Source organism: Doryrhamphus excisus, chromosome 2 (assembly GCF_030265055.1).
Source record: "Doryrhamphus excisus isolate RoL2022-K1 chromosome 2, RoL_Dexc_1.0, whole genome shotgun sequence".
Taxonomy (NCBI): domain Eukaryota; kingdom Metazoa; phylum Chordata; class Actinopteri; order Syngnathiformes; family Syngnathidae; genus Doryrhamphus; species Doryrhamphus excisus.
In genome coordinates, this window is record NC_080467.1 from 12,000,998 (window position 1) to 12,019,896 (window position 18,899).

Sequence of the window (18,899 nt, forward strand, 5' to 3'; positions counted from 1 at the left end):
CTGAGCGGAATAAGGCGAAAATAGCATGCAAAAGGCTTACACATGTGTTCTTTACGCACAGGGACGCCCACTGTTGCTGCTACGTGAAAGCTGATTGGCTGATGAAAGGCAGGGCTTCCTGTGCGCGCACTCTGATTGGCTTCCCGGTGCCGTCATTGGATATGACGTTATGCCTAGTCCACTCACACATACACACAGATAGACAAGCAGAGGCGGCTGTTAGAGAGGGAAGACGTAATGGTTTGACTCCTGTGTGCATTTGCGATGATTGTGACTCCTGCGTTACTCTGCACATTCCTTAAACGGGAGGCGTAATGAAGGTAAGTGACCCCCCCCCCTTTATTGTCTCGAGACTTTTGTTTTTTCGACAGTTTTGTTAGCTTTACGCACCGTGCTGCAGCCTAACAGGTAATAATACCTCAGTAATAATATTCGGTTATTGTGTTTAGTATTGTGTTATGTAAGAAGACACGCTATTGGTTGTTTTTTGCTACTTGTCATCTCATCTATTTGGGGTTATTTAGTGTTTTTTAAGCCATGCATGGCTCGTTGCGAGAGCCAACAAGAGGGTATAGAGTGTATTGTGCAGCCTTGCAATGGCACCCCCCCCCCCCCAATCTCCACTTGCAGAGTTCAGTGTACTAATAAAGCCTCTGCAGCCGCCTTCCATTCATTGCAATGCTGTAATCCGCTCTAAAGAGATAGCCGAGGCGCGCACCGAAAAGAGGGGGAGTGGGGGGGTGGTTGCATGATATTTGGGGAGACGCGAGGATCACCCTTCAGGTATAGACCGTGTGTGTGTGTGTTTGTGTAGTGGAGTGGAGTGAAGATGCAGGCTCCGGCGCTCACGATGAGGCAATGACGTCATAGCCTCACCATCAGCAATACATGCAAGGACATATGTATTATTTTTGCTTCTATCTTACATGGCTATGGAAATACATAATATATCTCAATTTAGATTTGTAAATATGCATTGGATTCGAAATTAGATGCACCTGCAACATCAGTACAAGAGCTTTATAAAGATAATCATTATTGAAATGGTTATATTTAATGGAATTATTACATTTAAATTCCTGCCATGTGAGTTATATGGGAAATTGACACATACAATTATATTATATGTAAACAATTATATGGAAAACCATTATGAATCATAAAAAAGTCTGCATTTACAAAGATAATAATGTTGAATGGGGATGGATTTAACTCCACTGCATGTTGATTTGTGTATGGGTTTTTTGTGCTTTGCAGTGGCGTAGCACCGCACTGCATCATACTCACAGACGTTTCCAATGTTTTGAAAGGAATGAGTGGGATGCCTACAAGTACAAGAATTATGTTTTCTTTAAACACCTGGATGTAAAAATTGGTATTTGCGCTGCAAAATATGACCTCTTAAGTCTTTAAAGGCAGACATTCGTCAGACGCTTGTGGTAGCTTGGATGACTTACATTGTGTACTGTGAACTTGCAGCATTTCTCTTTTATAGTTCGTTTTGGGATTTGCAGTTTTTTTTAATTTATGTATGTGATTTAAAGGGGAACTGCACTTTTTTAAAATTTTACACATCATTCCCAATACTTATGTGAAACATGAACACATATTTCTTAACCTTTTCTGTGCATTATAATGCCCGAAAATGAGTTAATATGAGCTAGCTTACAACGCTGTCATTGGGATACACCTATTTTGACTATGTTGCATGGTTTGCTATACATGCATTAACACGTTCATCTGATGGTAACATGTAATAGTTGCAGTATCTTACCCTATTCTGATGATTTCAAACACTACCCAAAATGCTTTCCTCTGCACATTGATACAAACTCACTAACCACACTGGCCGCTCGCCTCAGCGTCATTCACAGACGGTAAGAGCGGATACCGAGCTCTCAATTTCACTACAAAGACTCAGCAATATGCTCGTTTGCTGTCAGCTTGACTGGAGCACACGTCATGTGCTGGAAGACACAGCCATCCAAAGAGAGCCGACATCGGAAGTGTTGTCGCTGTTGTTGTTGTTGTTGTTGTTGTTGTTGTTGATAGAACTAGCTTAAGTATGCGTATCAAGATACTGCAACTATTTTATGTTATCATTATTGTACGTTAGGGTGCATTAACATTTGAATGGGAAATTTTAAATTCATAATATCAATTTGGCTGGCATTCCATTTTTTTCTAATGAACATAAAAATGTCTTTTGCAAAGTTTTGAGCAAATCCATTGAGATTTCCGAAACTTTTGTAAAATTTCGGAAAATGTGCAATTTCTAGTCTAATTGCCAAAAAGTTGACCTGGAAATGTTGAGTACAATGAACTTGTATACAGCATCATTTTCTATAGGGTCATCAAAGGGGGCCCAGACCAAAGTTGTTGATGTTATGTTTGCTCAGCTATTAGCTAACTGTCATTAGCAAACTGTAGCTAGCTAATGTTAGCTACAGTAGAGGCAATGAGCACTAAACAGTGCCTAAAATAATACATGGACAAGTGTATATCAGATTATGTAGGACTACAGTACTACTCTCAATAAATATGAGGCATCAGTAATACTATAGCAATACTATATTACTTTTGTTGATTTTATGCTTGCTTAGCTATTAGCTAACTGTCACTAGCAAACTACAGTAGAGGCAATGAGCACTAAATACCTATAAATATGACTACAAATTATTCAAATTACAAAGACAAAACCACAAATTTGCTAGTAATATGTAATAGGAGTATAAATACCAACAAAAACATAAAGATGACCTCAGATCTCCATGGCGACCATTGAACTGTTCACCACTTTATTCCACAAAAACAGATGTATGGTGGCACCCCTAAATAATCATGTATTGGAAAAATATTTTGTATGTGTTGTTTTGACATATATTGGAACACTTTTAGTACCCAGCCATATCAAAATTCAATAATTGTGTTTTTTTGATGCACCCTAGTGTACGTGTTAATGCATGATCAAAGCATGGATATCAAACCATGCAATATAGTCCAAATAGGTGTATCCCAATGACAGCATTGTAAGCTAGCTCATATTAACTTGTTTTCTGGCATTATAATGCACCAAAAGGGGAAATAAATGTTTTAATATTAAGAATTTGGAATTATGTGCAAAATTCCCCCAAAAATGCAGTTTCCCTTTAAGTATTTTTAATTTGGAGCATTTTCCTCTTCCATGTGCGTTATGGTTTTGGAAGTTTTGGGTGTTTTCTGGGCATTTGAAGTACCAGCTCTCAGTAATGTAAGACATGAAACACATCATAAAGACGGTAACAATGCTAGAGGATGTTTGCATGCCCTCTAAGACCATGCAAATGTGTGTTGTCTGTTTTATTAAGTAAGGGATTGGTTAGTTTCATTGGAACCCATGTGTGTGTAGACAAGGATTTGTGTGACATTGTGCTGCTACAAGTCAAATGTGCAGTGCACGAGCGAGTAATGTGTGTCAAATCTCAAGTGTGAAGTCTGGAATAAATGCAGATAAGAAAGATTTGTTCCTGCATAATAAAGAGATTTAGGCGACCTGGGGCGGATTGAGCCTGGAGTTGGGTATTTTTTTTGTGTGTGTGGAGAATAAAATAGACTGCTGCGAGGATTGCCCCATGCGACACGCCAGAAACTATATGACAAGCATCAGCAGGATTCTCCCCTTATGGCTTGTCTTTGTCCTTTTCATAAGCGATTCAATATTCTGCTTTAATTTGACATTTGATTGAAGCGCAGCGGAAAAGCTGCTTTTCAATATTTCAGCCAGATTAACCACGTCCATTGTTGTGCTGACAGACCATAATGTTGAAAGCTATAAGCGGCAAACGCTCACACCTGACAGTGATGATCAACGTAGTGTCACTGAATGCACCACGCGTTGGATGCGATGAATTTGACGTGTGTTTTTTAAATGTATAGTTAGGTTAACATTGCAAAGCACATAGCACACTTGTTGTTGTTGTGATAAAAGAGTATATATGTATTCTAATTCACATATATTATTAAATAATTATCATAAATAAAGCAGACGGCATGACAAATAAACCACCATAATAATAAAAGGATCTAATTTCCCATATTTTATTATTAGAAATAGTTTTATACAAAATCATGTGACTATGAAACTACAAAATAATTTAGTAATTTGTAGTCTTAATCCATTAGGGTGGCGGGGGTATGCTGGAGCCTATCCCAGATGAGGTGGCGTACACCTTGGACTGGTTGCCAGGCCATATTAGTTAAAAATATATATAAATTAAATGAAATAATACAAAATGTTTTTAAAAAGTAAACAGCATCACAAATAAACCACTATGATAAAAAAATATACATATTTTTCATACAAAATTAAGGTTTGCGGTATGCTAAATTATGTCTTTAGAAATACTACTTCATATGAAATTACGTAACTAGAAAACAGTGGTGTCCAAAGTGTGGCCCAAGGGGCCGTTTGTGGCACGCAGTCAGTTTTTTTATTCCCACCTGATATAGGGCATGTCACGGTCAATTGTGCAAATTAGACGGTGACATCATCCGCCATCTACGCTCACACCCGTCACAGTTCGAATGCATCCTTGTGGGAAACACCGAGCCTGCAGGGCGAGACCTTCCCCTGGGCCCGTCGCCACATATACAGCCTTGTTCCTAAGATTACATAAGACGTCCCTAAGCAGGCGGCTGAGGTCACGTCACATCACACAGGGTGTTTGTGACCAGTCTGAGCTGCCCGGGAAGATGAGACCTTTTACAGGAGCTGCTGGATTCCATTGTCTTGTACAAAGCGTATCCATTGTATTGTTACCAGTCTATTTCTTCACAGTATGTCTGCTATTGATTCACATCGGCTGGTAGAGGTAGAGGAAGATGAACAGAACATTTTCTCTCTCCTGTACCCGCCCCCCTCATCCTTTTCTCATCTCTATGCTCCTTATCCGACCGTCTGTGCTTCATATGTTATTTGTAAGTTGTTACAGGAAGTAGCAACATACTACAAAAAGATAAAAAGAAGAGATTTGTTGGCATCACCTCACACAGAGATCCTTAAAGTTACATCACCATAAGACATTTGTCTTAAAGTTGGAGCCTATCCCAGATGACTTGGCGAAAGGTGGCGTACACCCTGGACTGGTTGCCAGCCCATATTAGTTAAAAAAATATATCAATTAAATGAAATAATACAAAACAGCATCACAAATAAACCACTAAGATAAAAAATATACATCTTTTTCATACAAAATTGGGGTTTGCTGTATGCTAAATGATGTCTCTACATTACCATAAGTTACATCACCATAAGACATTTGTCTTATGGTGATGTAACTTTAAGGATGTGTTACAGGCTGTTACAGGCTGGCAGCAAACTTTAGGGGTGAAATGAATAACAGCGCCACCGTGGGGAGTATTTTACCAAAAAACAGAAGAAGTACATGATTTGACAATGTTTCACCGTTTTGTGTGCAGTGGTTCAGGAGTAGAAGAGCAACTACATTAATATTGCTAGTATTTTGTTGACAAGCAGAGTTCGTGGGGCTTAAACTTAACTGCCCCATGCACTGCAGAAAATGATTAAATAATTCAAATCAAGTCATAAAAACACTGGTTCAGTGATATACATATTTAAACGGCACGATAAATTAATTATTAACTAATTAATTAATTATTAATTATTAACACAATAATAAAAAGTGTTAAATGGTGATGTAATAATAATCATTTAAATTTTTTTTTTTAATTTTTCTATATTTTTTTCCCTGGTCATTATCATAATAAACTTTGTGCTCCACAGGCGGGGGCCTCGTCCATGTGGGCATCATGTTGCGGGTTGCTGAACGAGGTGATGGGCACGGGCACGGTTCGGGCACAGCAGCCAGGCTTCGGGGCAGGGGCGGGGCCTTTCCGCTTCGCCCCCAGCGCCGGGTACTCCACGTACCCCCCCACCAGCTCAGGGAGCGCCGGACAGCTGTGCAAGGCCTGCGGGTTGGCCTTCTCCGTCTTCAGACGCAAGGTAAACTACGATGTCCATTCTAGCAAGGACCCATGCCAATATGGAGTACACAGGGATGATGTCAGCGATGACTAATATCAACAGACTCGAGCGCTAATCCATCTCGGTCAACATTTTGTCAGCTTTTATCAGAATTATGTAATCATTGCGTGCATTGAGCGAGGAAGGGGACTCTTATCGCTTGCTGTATTTAAGAAAACACAACATTAACCTGTATGATTATGCATTCAAAGTGTCGCACCGGGTGCTGACGGTATTACTCAATCCCCAAAGATAATCATGCTCACTTTTGACTCATGTTTCATTTCATCAGCAGGAAGCAGAATTGGCATTTAATACAGAGCCTTTGTGGCATTGAAGGGGACCTTTCATTCATTCATTCATTCATTTTCTACTGCTTATCCTCACAAGGGTCGCAGGGGTGCTGGAGCCTATCCCAGCTGTCTTCGGGTGAGAGGCGGGGTACACCCTGGACTGGTGGCCAGCCAATCACAGGGCACATATAGACAAACAACCATTCACACTCACATTCGTACCTATGGACAATTTTTAACCTAGCATGTTAATTAGCACCTGCCAATGTGGGAGGAAACCGGAGAACATGCAAACTCCACACAGAGATGGCCGAGGGTGGAATTGAACCCCGGTCTCCTAGCTGTGAGGTCTGCGCGCTAAGCACTAGAACGCTGTGCCGCTAAAGGGGACCTATTATATTAAATTATTATTTTTGGCCCTTTGTATTGAGCAGCTGCTAATGTTCTACTCAGCTCCTGAGGACTTTTGGACTACTGCCGAACCCTACTTTCTAATTTTGCTAGTATAAAGGTTGATAATAAATACATAAATCCTTTGGAGAGCTACTTGAAAAGTAATTAGCTGTTGAAGTACTGGTTGGAGAACTGAAAGAGTAGTAATGTAGTTTTTCTCCAACATCGGTAGTAGAAATGTGGTCATTACATGTTTTTGTGGGACTACCCGTGTTTAAAAAACCCAAAAAAGACCCATTGACTGTGGTGGAAAAGGGCTATTTTCGCAACTACAGAATTTGCACCACCCGCTCCCTGTATGCACACTCTATAATGCTACACAAACAACCGCTTACTTAGACAAAATAAACACATTATAAATTGTTACTTACAGCTTCTGACGCTTCAACATGACATTCGGACTTCAGCAATAGTTTGGCGGACAGCCCAGCTTCCCCCATGCAAAGCCGACAGCCGGTACCCGGGCATGCCCATATAAGGAAACCTGGATAACTGTGATGTTAGAAAAAGAAAACTCTCTGAAACCGAGCATTCAAAGCCATCCCAAACTTCTTTCAGGGCTCAATTCCAAATGCGCAAACCTCATGATATGAAACATTGGCATCATTTAACACGGTGTATGTTGCAATAAAAAACGCTTGCAGAATGAGACGAAACGCGGTTCTCGTGCAGGTGGACCCCATGATGATTGATAGTTCTGGGTCAAGTCGCATTAGCATTTGTGTTTATCAGTACAAACAGCAGCTGCAATGAGCCCGGCGCCACCTTGGGGGCCGTTTTTAAGGATCAAAGTTTTCACGGATTCTATCTTATTCATGAGGAGAAATAAATATGCCGACACAAGTCAGACATGCAGACATGTAGTATTTAAAGACACTGGATTAATTATGATGTTGGAACGCCGGGAGTGTTATTCAAAGGAATGACTGATGACACGTCTCCATGCTTCCTCGACAGCACATCTGCTGCGACTGCAAGAAGAGTTTCTGCGCCCTGTGCTCCGTGCTGCAGGAGGACCTGCGCTGCTGCGCCACCTGCCACCTCCTGCGCGGCACCGCCTTCCAGAGGCCGCGCCTCATGCAGCTGAGGGTCAAAGACCTGCGGCAGTACCTGCTGCTACGCAACATCCCGACGGACACGTGCAGGGAGAAGGAGGACCTGGTGGACTTGGTGCTGTGCCATCAGGGGACGAGGGAAACTCCCAGACCTGCAGTGGAAGAGGAAGAAGAGGAGGAGAATGAGGAGGAAGATGAAGAAGGGGATGGAGACACGCACGAGGAGGAGGAGGAAGATGACACGGACAGTCTCCACTCACATGGCGCCTCGCCTCCCTCCCCCGCTCGCTCCGCCTCGGAACAGTCGGTCGGCTCCGCCTCTCAGGGAGTCGTGCTCAGCCCAAGTGACAGCTCAGGGACCCCCAGCCAGGTTGGTGCACACGCACACGCACACGCACACGCACACGCACACGCACACGCACACGCACACGCACACCTTACATCATGCCAAGTCAGTCTAGCTCTCTAATTACCACCTAGGCTTTCAGCATGAACTAGACTAGAGCTGTCCTATCTAGTCTGATTGTGATGTGTCCCACCTAGTCTTTCAGCATGAACTAGCTTAGAGCTGTCCTATCTAGTCTGATTGTTGTGTGTCCCGCCGAGTCTTTGAGCATGATCTAGACTAGAGCTGTCCTATCTAGTCTGATTGTGGTGTGTCCCACCTAGTCTTTCAGCATGAACAAGCCTATAACGGTCCTATCTAGTCTGACTGCTGTGTCCCACCTAGTCTTTGAGCATGATCTTGACTAGAGCTGTCCTATCTAGTCAGATTGGTGTGTGTCACACCTAGTTTTTGGGCATTAACTAGACTAGAGCTGTCCTATCTAGTCCGACTCATGTGTGTCCCACCTAGTCTTTCAGCATGAACTAGCTTAGAGCTGTCCTATCTAGTCTGACTGGTGTGTCCCACTTAGTCTTTGAGCATGGTCTAGACTAGAGCTGTCATATCTAGTCCGACTGATGTGTGTCCCACCGAGTCTTTGAGCATGAACTAGACTAGAGCTGTCCTATCTAGTCTGACTAGTGTGTCCCACCTAGTCTTTGAGAATGAACTAGAATAGAGCTGTCCTATCTAGTCAGATTGGTGTGTGTCCCACCTAGTCTTTCAGCATGAACTAGCTTAGAGCTGTCCTATCTAGTCCGACTGATGTGTGTCCCACCTAGTCTTTGAGCATGAACTAGACTAGAGCTGTCCTATCTAGTCTGGTGTGTGTCCCACCTAGTCCTTCAGCATGAACTAGACTAGAGCTGTCCTATCTAGTCTGACTGGTATGTGTCAAATATCACCCCAAAAAGTAACTCCTTATATAGAATGAGCTCAAACAACCTCTCTCTAATTTTGGTGAGGGGAATAAACACCCCAGGTATGATTAGATTATTTACACTAGTTAGAGTTAGTTACTAAATAAAATACTATTTATATAATTATATAATACTATTTATTATTTACTATTTATATTTATAATACTATTTATTAAGAATGGGCATTTCATGACATTTCTTTGATCATCTGTGGGAAAATGAACAACTCCAACCATCGATTGAAACCGGGTGGGAGAATCTCTCTCTGAATGTACTAAACTCCTGTTTTAAAGCCAGAGACACATTTTCGGGCATAGGCTGATTGTTAAGGATCAAGATTTAGGCAAAAAGACTGTAAAGTAGCAGAAATGTGCCTTTTCAAACTAATAATTAGCATTGATGAAGCCTGGCCATTGTCCTTCTGTTGACTATTTTTGCCTTTTGCACAATCAGCATCATTCCAATTTCGAGATGTACCACGTGGTCGCTTTGCTTCCACAAACAACCACGGTAATGTTTTCCTCGTGTTGTCTATAGACTATGACGAGGCTGAGCTGCAGTAGTCATGTGACAGCTGCAAGCAGCACCATTTACTCTCTGACTCTGCGTACGTGTGCGTGTGTGCGCGCCCGTGTGTGTATGTGTTTGCGTGCGTGCGGTCCAGCCAGCCAGCCATGCAGCTTAAGCCCTTTGCCTTTTTTTAGGTCGCTTACATAGGCTGAGTCAGTTACGTAAGGCAGGTTGAGAACTCCCCACAGCAACGCAGCTGACAGCAAAGGCTACTTCCTGTGTGCTTGCCATCATGCTGCTTCTTCTCTTGTTTAGAGTGGAATATGGCCCAAATATAGGTCAGCATGTAGGAAAATAATACCATATAAAATCCAATTAGTTGGATGAATTAATTCAGTTATTCAAGTGTAAGCAATAGAATATACTCACTGGACACATTATTGGGTACAATGGCAGAAATGTTGCCGGTGCTAACAGACATAGTAACCCAATGTTTAATATTATTATGTAATAATTAGTAATAATAAGTAATAATAGTCATAATTTAATAATCCAACAAATAAATGGTAATGATTTGCTTGTGAGGAGGATGTTTTGGTTTGAGAAAGGGTGTGATTTCTGGGCAAGGACCCATGTCTCGCACCGCGACGCCAATGAATGCATTATTAACGCACAGGAGGAAGATGGAGGAGTAATGTGATGCAGATCGACTGCACACACACACACACACACACACACACACACTTAAACACTATTTTTAATCAAGCATTTCAACAATAAACTTTCATTTCATTCGTTCTCCTTTCATCCGGCTAATTCCTGACCTCCACCTTGAAAGAGAGTCATTATCAAGCACGAGTGAAGGACTCCGTGTTTCAATCTTTTTTCTTGTAAGAGATAACCGAAGCAATGTAAAAATCTGTTTTATGACAATGAAAGTCATATCGAGCCGGAAGGAAATGGTATTAATTGTTTGATATAGTCAAGGATGAATTGCGGCTTTAATGTTGTCCATTGCAGGAGCACGAAGACACGCCCACAGCCTCCCTCCTCAATCTTGACAACACTGAAAATATCATTGAGGTATCAAGCTTTTTTGAAATTTCTATTATTTTATTATTTTATTATTTTATTATTTTATTATTTTATTATTTTATTATTTTATTATTTTATTATTTTATTATTTTATTATTTTATTATTTTATTATTTTATTATTTTATTATTTGATTTTCTTATTTTATTTATTTATTTATTTTATATTTTATTATTTCACAATATTCTATTATTCTATTGTTATTATTTCTATTATTCCCTACAGACCATAATTCTCTATAATTCCCTATACCATCCTGACAGGTCAGCCCGGCGACGCAGAGGAGAATCCGGGCCTCGCTGTCCGACCTGGACAACGAGGCCGCCATTGAGAACCTGTCGGTGCGTCAGCTGAAGGAGATCCTGGCTAGGAACTTTGTCAACTACTCTGGCTGCTGCGAGAAGTGGGAACTGCTCGAGCGAGTCCATCGACTCTACAGAGAGAACGAGCAGAACACGAAGTCCAGTAGGCAGCCATTTTACATTTTAATATTACAATATTGTGATGACTTTTCATATTATATGTGAGAAATTTTGTTTTTCTTTTTTCCTTAGTGGAAAATGTGAGCATTACTGCAGGTAAATACTTTTTTTTTTTTATCACAATTAATCACAATCATATATATACTATAGTATACTACAGTACTATGCGCCCTGTATATTTCATAGAGAATACTGAGTCAATTATTTTCTAGTGTTCACGATGTCTAAATAACCTCTCAGTACCCATGCGCGGGCTCACTCTTTTTGGCACTCGGGCATCGAATAAACGCCCCCTTTATGCTCAATTTAAACGCCAACTGTCTCCAGGTTAGCGCCAATCCAAGGTAGAAAGGGCGGGACAACATGGCTGCCAGGTCAAGCATTCACAAGGCTTATTTTCTATGATTACATCTACTCTATTGGTGTCATTTGATGTGTATTTGTACCTCAGACTGGCTCTAACCTGGGAACAGCAGGTGTTTAAATGGTAGTAAAAAAGTAAAGTAGTGTGAAATATGCCTTTTAATGTTATTTTTCACTGCTAAAATATGTGTTATGGTGTCCTGGGCACTTTAATAATTAACAACATCAAGCGAGCAGGAGGGTTTCGGAGGGGGAGGAGCAAGGGGGCATAGCATAGGGTCATAAATCAGTGACATTTTGACAGATGTGGAAGCATGCATATCTCTAATATGAAGTCAAAATGTTCCTGCTTGATCAGCATTACAAATATGATCTGGTTTGCTACTTCCCTCGAGTTTTAAACCCCCGCCCTTTCTCGTTTATCTATCAAGTGGTCGCATATCCTCCACCTGTGTGCAACAGTGGAGATGGAGGTAAGATGTTATTTGGTTCTTTATCATTTCCACCTCCATCTCATAAGGTCTTATGAGCATCATCACGTCACGCCGTTTGCGTCTTCATCCTAGCTCCTCTTAAAGGGCCGGTTCGCTCATCATGTGCGTCTTTGCAGACGGCGTGAAAACTCAGCTGTCCTCCGACGACAACCTCTGTCGCATCTGCATGGACGCCATCATCGACTGCGTTCTGCTGGAGTGCGGTCACATGGTGACGTGCACCAAATGCGGCAAAAGGATGAACGAGTGCCCCATCTGCAGGCAGTATGTGGTGCGGGCCGTGCACGTGTTCAAGTCCTGAAACTGTGAGTCAGGTGACGTCCACGTGGGACTGTAACGGGACGTTCTTTATCTTCGGTCTCCACATCTTCTAACTCTGTTTTGTTCCAGCTTTTTCGAGATTTTACGTCCACTTGAAGTGGATCAAGTGGACAGGCAAGTGTGATGGCAGGGTTTTAGAGTCAACACGGTTTACACACTCATGACTCCTACTGTCAGTCAACTATAATATGTGCAATATCGTCAAAAAGGAGACTTATATTGTGTTTTTTTTAAATATAGAAAATGTCCATTCATTGTCATTTTAGCAGAAGGGTGTAAGATGCCAAATAATACGCCTCGACACAGCCCATTTTTTGCTTTAGCATCTCATAGCCAGGAAGCTTTGGTGTGTTTATGTTGTAATCGAGAACCATAGGAAACAGTTTATAATAAGGGTGCAAAAATAGCTCATTTCTAAAGGAAGTTTGGCACACATCGCTGGAATGAAATCTATGGAAGCCCGTTTCCGCCAAAAAAAAGTCCAATTATGAAATAAAAAGTTGACTTTTTTTTATTAAAAGTCCTAATTATGAGATAGATAAGTCAAATTTATTATAATTCAAAAATTTTTCATGTCATCATTAGGACTTTTTATCTCGACTAATAAAATATATACAGTGTTCCCTCGCTACATCGCGGTTTCAATGACCTGCTGCTTTGTAGCGCAATTTTGCATGTTTTACTAGCATATGAACATGCATGGGGCGGCACGGCGGTCTAGTGGTTAGCGCGCAGACCTCGCAGCTAAGAGACCAGGGTTCAATTCCACCCTCGGGCATCTCTGTGTGGAGTTTGCATGTTCTCCCCGTGCATGCGTGGGTTTTCTCCGGGTACTCCGGTTTCCTCCCACATTCCAAAAACATGCTAGGTTAATTGGCCACTCCAAAGTGCCCATAGGTATGAATGGTTGTTTGTCTATATGTGCCCTGTGATCGGCTGGCGACCAGTCCAGGGTGTACTCTCGCCCGAAGATAGCTGGGATAGGCTCCAGCATCCCCCGCGACCCCCGTGAGGAAAAAGCGGTAGAAAATGAATGAATGAATGAATGAATGAACGTGCATTGTGTTCTACATCATTGTGGTGTATTAGAGCGATCTATCGGTGCTGGTTTTTTGTCTGTTATTGTATTTATTACTGCTACAAGTAGAGGGTGTTGTATACTCATGTGGGAGTTGAAGACGTGTCCAGCTGGAGTAAAGATGTCATCCTTGAAATACAGCCACAAGAGTCCTGGTTGACTAAGGGAGAATCCGCCCATTCTGATTGAGTGTAGACCACTGTCAATCAATCTCCTTCGCGCAGTACTACCGTGTTTCCTGTTGTATGATCGCTAGTTGTTTGCTAACGTTTATACATGTTGAAGGAACGCAGAAGCTACGTGGCAGTAGGGCGCCATTATGGAATACTGGAAATGAATCTTTGAATGTAATATAATATGTAATATATTTTAACAAGGATACAAAAACTCTACAGCCAAACAGCACCAGGACGAGGTACGGTCAAAGGAGTGAAATACATGCAATTCACTCAATTTCCAACCTAACCAAAATTAGTATGAAACAAAAGAGAAATGTGAAGATATTATTGTCTGTGTATGGTGAAGCGTTTTATATAATTGTAAAAAAAACAAAAAACAGGTTGGCTACTTTGTGGATGAACTTACTGCGGGCTATTTTACGGGCGACAAATGAGGGAACACTGTATTATATTACAATTATTAAGACAAATATTTTTTTCATTTTAAACGCAAATAGGCTTGTAATATTATGCATATATTCTCTCCAAAAATTATATATTTTTTTCAAATATATTTTTTGCCAAAATAACGTCCAACATTATTCTCTTCATTATGTTATTTTCTTTCCAGCAAGTTACAAAAAACATCACAGAAAACCATGTTGTTGTTGTTTGTTTGTTTTTTTTGCAAATTCATTGTTTAATCCACAAAAAAACCCTACAAAGCTCAGGTTAAAATGCTAAAACATTGCCTGTTTAGTTATTAAAGGTGGACAGTTTAACCCTGGAACGGACTTATCCTATTCCCATTATTTCCAATGGTAAAATATTGGATTGCATTTTGTAGCATCACATTGTGTTGGACCCGAAAAGGTTCCACTGAAGTAATGTACAAAAACATTAGGCAAGCTTTATGGTTATTGGTAAATATGATTTTTGAACGGTGATCATAAATACCTTTTGTATGAGTGGTACCCTTATTTTAAATGGTCTAGTAGTCCTCTTTCATTTAGGATTAATGAAATAACAACAAAGCACCAAGCAATAGCGTCAATTTATGTTATGCAAAAGGAAGCAACCTCATCCACTGTAATCATTGGTGTGGATCACATGTAAGTGTAATGCATAGATAGCTTCTATTGTTGATGAAATATATGTCTATTTTTCCATGCACTATAGCAGGGAGGCTCAAAGGTTTATGAACAGAATGTATCGCTGCTGGGTTTTTGTCATTTCAACATTAAATATCTTAATGGTCTTGGTTGATTTATGTCTGTTTTTTGGGTTTGTTTGTTTTTTTTATTTCAATGCTGCAGTCATCTCATAATGAAAGATGTCATTCACGGGCAGCTACGGTCTTAGCAGAACAAGAGAAGAGGTTAATCATGAGCACTCATTATCCTGGATCTTCATATTTTGGAATGTTGGACCTTTTTATTTTGGTAAACAAACAAAAAGATTTATTAGAGTCAATAAAATCCAGTACAACAAAAGCTGTGTAATCCTCTTTTTTTGTGTATTTCAAATGTCTCCAAAAGTGGACAGAACTCTTGCTAAATGTCTTTAAATGTGTATGTACAACATGTACAGGAAGTATAGCAACGTATGAGGTTTAACAATACAAAATAAGGGAACATCAGTTTGCACTCTGTTGTGGTAAAAAAAAAACAACAACAAAAAAACAAATACATATATACATTTTTGTAATTATGTAATTATATAAATAGTATTAGCTTTAGATTCTATACTGTATATTTTCATAATATATATATATATAGATAGATAGATATTCAAATTATTTTGAATGTGTACAACTTCCAACAGCCAATACTGTATTTTCTCACATTCTGGTTTTGATTTACTCAACTACAGAGAGGACCAGGTATCTATTAGTTGAAGTATTTTTTTAACATTGAACAATTAACATTAAAAGTGGAGTTTTGGAAAATCAAATAAATACTATAAAAAATACAAAAATCGGTGGGGAAAAATACATTTAGAAGAAAGTACATATAAAGACATGGCAAAAAAAAGTGCATCTGTTTTTAGTTTGTAGTTTTCCAGTGAAAAATAATTTTTCCCCTCATTGTTTTGGGGGGTTATTGCCAATGGAGTTTAACCAAACTTTCAAAATAAATGATGGTCCAACTATTTTTTGGCCCGTTCTTCCAATATCATAAGCAAAAAAACCAACATTTTGTAATAAAGACATTTACATTTTCTCACTTGCATTTTAATCAGACTAGCTGCCTTTTTATGCAAAAAGTGGATGTTCTTTTTTTTCCTTGTCCATTCATGAGAATGACAGCTTGGAGTGTTCAAGTGCTGCATGCTGAGCTAATATACTTCCTTTAACAAAGAACAAGCATGATGGACGAATGACGGACACTTTTCTTTGAAGCAAGAAAGGAAAAACATCTACTTATACACTTGACAGCAGTGCTATTCAACTGGCGGCCCGCGGGCCAAATCCGGACCGTGAAGGACATCAGAGCGGCCCGGGAGTTGGTGTCAAAATAAGACAGCGACTAACATTTTCGCAGCAGATTCCTAAAAACACCAGTGTGATGTCCTTTAGAGGATCTTTGACTAGTGCTTTTGCAGTAGGTTCTTAAAAACAGAACAACATTTATGTCATATAAAGGATCTTTGACTAGCATTTTTGCAGTAGGTTCTTAAAAACAGCAAAACACTGCTGTCACATAGAAAGGATCTTTGACTATTATTTTTGCAGTAGCTTCTTAACAGCAGAGCATTCTTGTTAAATAGAGCGGATCTTTGACTAGCATTTTTGGACGAGGACCCACTCATGTCACATAAAGGATCTTTGACTGGGATTTTTGCAGTAGCTCCTGAAAAAGAGCAGAACACTCCTGTCATCTACGGTCTGAGATCTTTGACTAGCTTTTTGCAGTAGCTTCTTAATAACAGCAGAGTATTCCTGTCAAATAGAGAGGATCTTTGACTAGCATTTTTGCAGAAGCTCGTTAAAAAGAGCAAAACATTCCTGTTAAATAGAGAGGAGCTTTGACTAGCATTTTTGGACAAGGACCCACTCATGTCACATAAAGGATCTTTGACTGGGATTTTTGCAGTAGCTCCTTAAAAAGAGCAGAACACTCCTGTCATCTACTGTCTGAGATCTTTGACTAGCATTTTTGCAGTAGCTTCTTAACAGCAGAGCATTCCTGTTAAATAGAGAGGATCTTTGACTAGCATTTTTGGACAAGGACCCACTCATGTCACATAAAGGATCTTTGACTGGGATTTTTGCAGTAGCTCCTTAAAAAGAGCAGAACACTCCTGTCATCTACTGTCTGGGATCTTTGACTAGCTTTTTGCAGTAGCTTCTTAATAACAGAAGAGCATTCCTGTCAAATAGAGAGGATCTTTGACTAGCATTTTTGCAGAAGCTCGTTAAAAAGAGCAAAACACTCCTGTCATCTACTGTTGGAGATGTTTGATTATCGTTTTTGCAGTACATTCTTTAAAAGAGCAAAGCACTCCTGTCATATTGAGAGGATCTTTGACTGGCGTTTTTGCAGTAGATTCTTAATAACAGCAAAGCACGCCTGTCAAATAAAGAATCTCTGATCTGGGTTTGGGAGGAGGTTGCAGGAGGTCCTTAAAAACCGAAGAGCGCTCTTGGCATAGAGGATCTTTGACTGATCTTTTTTTGAATTAGGTTCTTCAAAACATTAGGGCGCTCTTGTTACTTCTGTTACATACATAGAGGATCTTTGACTAGTATTTTTGCAGTAGGTTCCATCGAGCATATCTGTTTTTTTCCCAAGCATTTCTGTCATATCGAGGACCTTGGACGAGCACTTTTGCAGTAGATTCCTAAAAACAGCACAGCACTCCTGTCATATAGCAGATCTTTGACGTACGTTTATAAAGTTTCTGTTGAATGGCGCTCGTCTCCAGTGATGCATGAATATTCATCAGTAAAGGTGCAAATGAAATACACAATGTCACATATCTTCAACGAAATAAGCTACAAAATAAGAAAACGACCTCCCAAAAATGAAGAGCATACTGATTGATTACCAATATCAATATTAGAATATTATAGAAAGGCTTTCTGATACAAAAATAGCACTCTTGCAATGCAATAAGTTTTGCATTAGAACAGAACAAACACACACCGTCATGGTAGAAAATAGTCAATAAATAACTTTGAACACTTAGGTGCAAAAACAACAAACAATAAAGGCTTCACATTAACATAAATGGGTTTTTTTTTGTACATTCTGGCTCAGTAGTTATCAGGAGGAAACAACACACAGTGCCGTCCTCCATCATACAGTGTACAGTGGCGTGCTGCCCCCATGTGGACAGCGCTTTAATCGCCTGTTAAAAGCTTGATCTTCTGCAGCAGTTTGTCCTCGATGAGTTCAAACTGCACGCTAACAGACATCTCCGCCACAAAGCGCTCGCATCCCTCCTTGCTCACCTGTTTGCAGTAGCGCAGGTCGATGTGGCGAATGCTCCCGCAGCGCTTGAAGTAGGTCAGCGCCTGGTCCGTCACCCTGTTGCACACTGAAACGACACAGTTTGGCGTTTAGTAAACAGTACAGTCCGCTGCCCACTTATGATACAGGCTGTAGATTCAGAATCAACCCCAAAACCTCATTAGGAGGAGCATTTTTGATTTTTACCCATCAGCTGTTCTTGTAACGACACCTTTAATTATTAATGACACTCCAGATATAGAAGATGATTATTTTTAGAACCTGGATACTTTCATGTTTGAAGCAAATACCTCATATAGTGACCCGGCTGTGTTTATTCACTCAACTGCAGAGAGGACCAGGCATCCATTAGGAGTGAAACATTTACAATTGCTGGAAATTCTGTACATTTTCAAAATAGTCAGTGCACTACTTCAATGAAACCAGCAGAGGCGCTGTTGAGTCAGTCCAACTGCTAATTTATTCATTCATTCATTTTCTACCGCTTTTTCCTCACGAGGGTCGCAGGGGGTGCTGGAGCCTATCCCAGCTGTCTTCGGGCGAGTGGCAGGGTACACCCTGGACTGGTGGCCAGCGAATCACAGGGCACATATAGACAAACAACCATTCACACTCACATTCATACCTATGGACAATTTGGAGTGGCCAATTAACCTAGCATGTTTTTGGAATGTGGGAGGAAACCGGAGTACCCAGAAAAAACCCACGCTGGTCTCCTAGCTGTGAGGTCTGTGCGCTAACCACTAGACCACCGTGCCGCTATGCTAATTTATGTGTGAGTTCAATGCAATAAGAC

General features: G+C 40.4%; 3 protein-coding genes across 9 annotated transcripts in view; 1 reads left to right on the plus strand and 2 right to left on the minus strand.

The window, feature by feature from the left end:
- ggt1b (gamma-glutamyltransferase 1b) overlaps positions 1 to 176 on the minus strand; it is a 136,500-nt gene extending 136,324 nt beyond the window's left edge. For 3 of the 4 annotated variants that reach the window (XM_058052056.1, XM_058052037.1, XM_058052064.1), the window contains exon 1: positions 41 to 176. The gene's annotated coding sequence lies outside the window, so the exon portion shown is untranslated. The other variant, XM_058052046.1, reaches the window with a different exon arrangement.
- rnf34b (ring finger protein 34b) lies at positions 175 to 15,130 on the plus strand. Of its 3 annotated transcripts, XM_058052076.1 has the most exons (8): positions 175 to 320; positions 5,783 to 6,001; positions 7,726 to 8,193; positions 10,659 to 10,721; positions 10,996 to 11,197; positions 11,287 to 11,310; positions 12,009 to 12,050; positions 12,188 to 15,129. In XM_058052076.1, exons 1-8 carry the CDS (start codon positions 315 to 317, stop codon positions 12,370 to 12,372), a joined length of 1,209 nt encoding a protein of 402 aa, XP_057908059.1. In that variant the 5' UTR covers positions 175 to 314; the 3' UTR covers positions 12,373 to 15,129. The 3 variants fall into 3 exon arrangements, with proteins under 3 accessions (XP_057908059.1, XP_057908079.1, XP_057908070.1); XM_058052096.1 differs by lacking the exon at positions 10,659 to 10,721 and having other exon boundaries at positions 12,188 to 15,130; XM_058052087.1 differs by lacking the exon at positions 12,009 to 12,050.
- LOC131104637 (lysine-specific demethylase 2B) overlaps positions 13,070 to 18,899 on the minus strand; it is a 23,725-nt gene continuing 17,895 nt past the window's right edge. For both annotated transcript variants that reach the window (XM_058052013.1, XM_058052023.1), the window contains one exon: positions 13,070 to 18,170. In XM_058052013.1, coding sequence (XP_057907996.1) covers positions 17,974 to 18,170 — 197 coding nt within the window. In that variant the 3' untranslated portion in view covers positions 13,070 to 17,973. The remainder of the gene's footprint in view (positions 18,171 to 18,899) is intronic.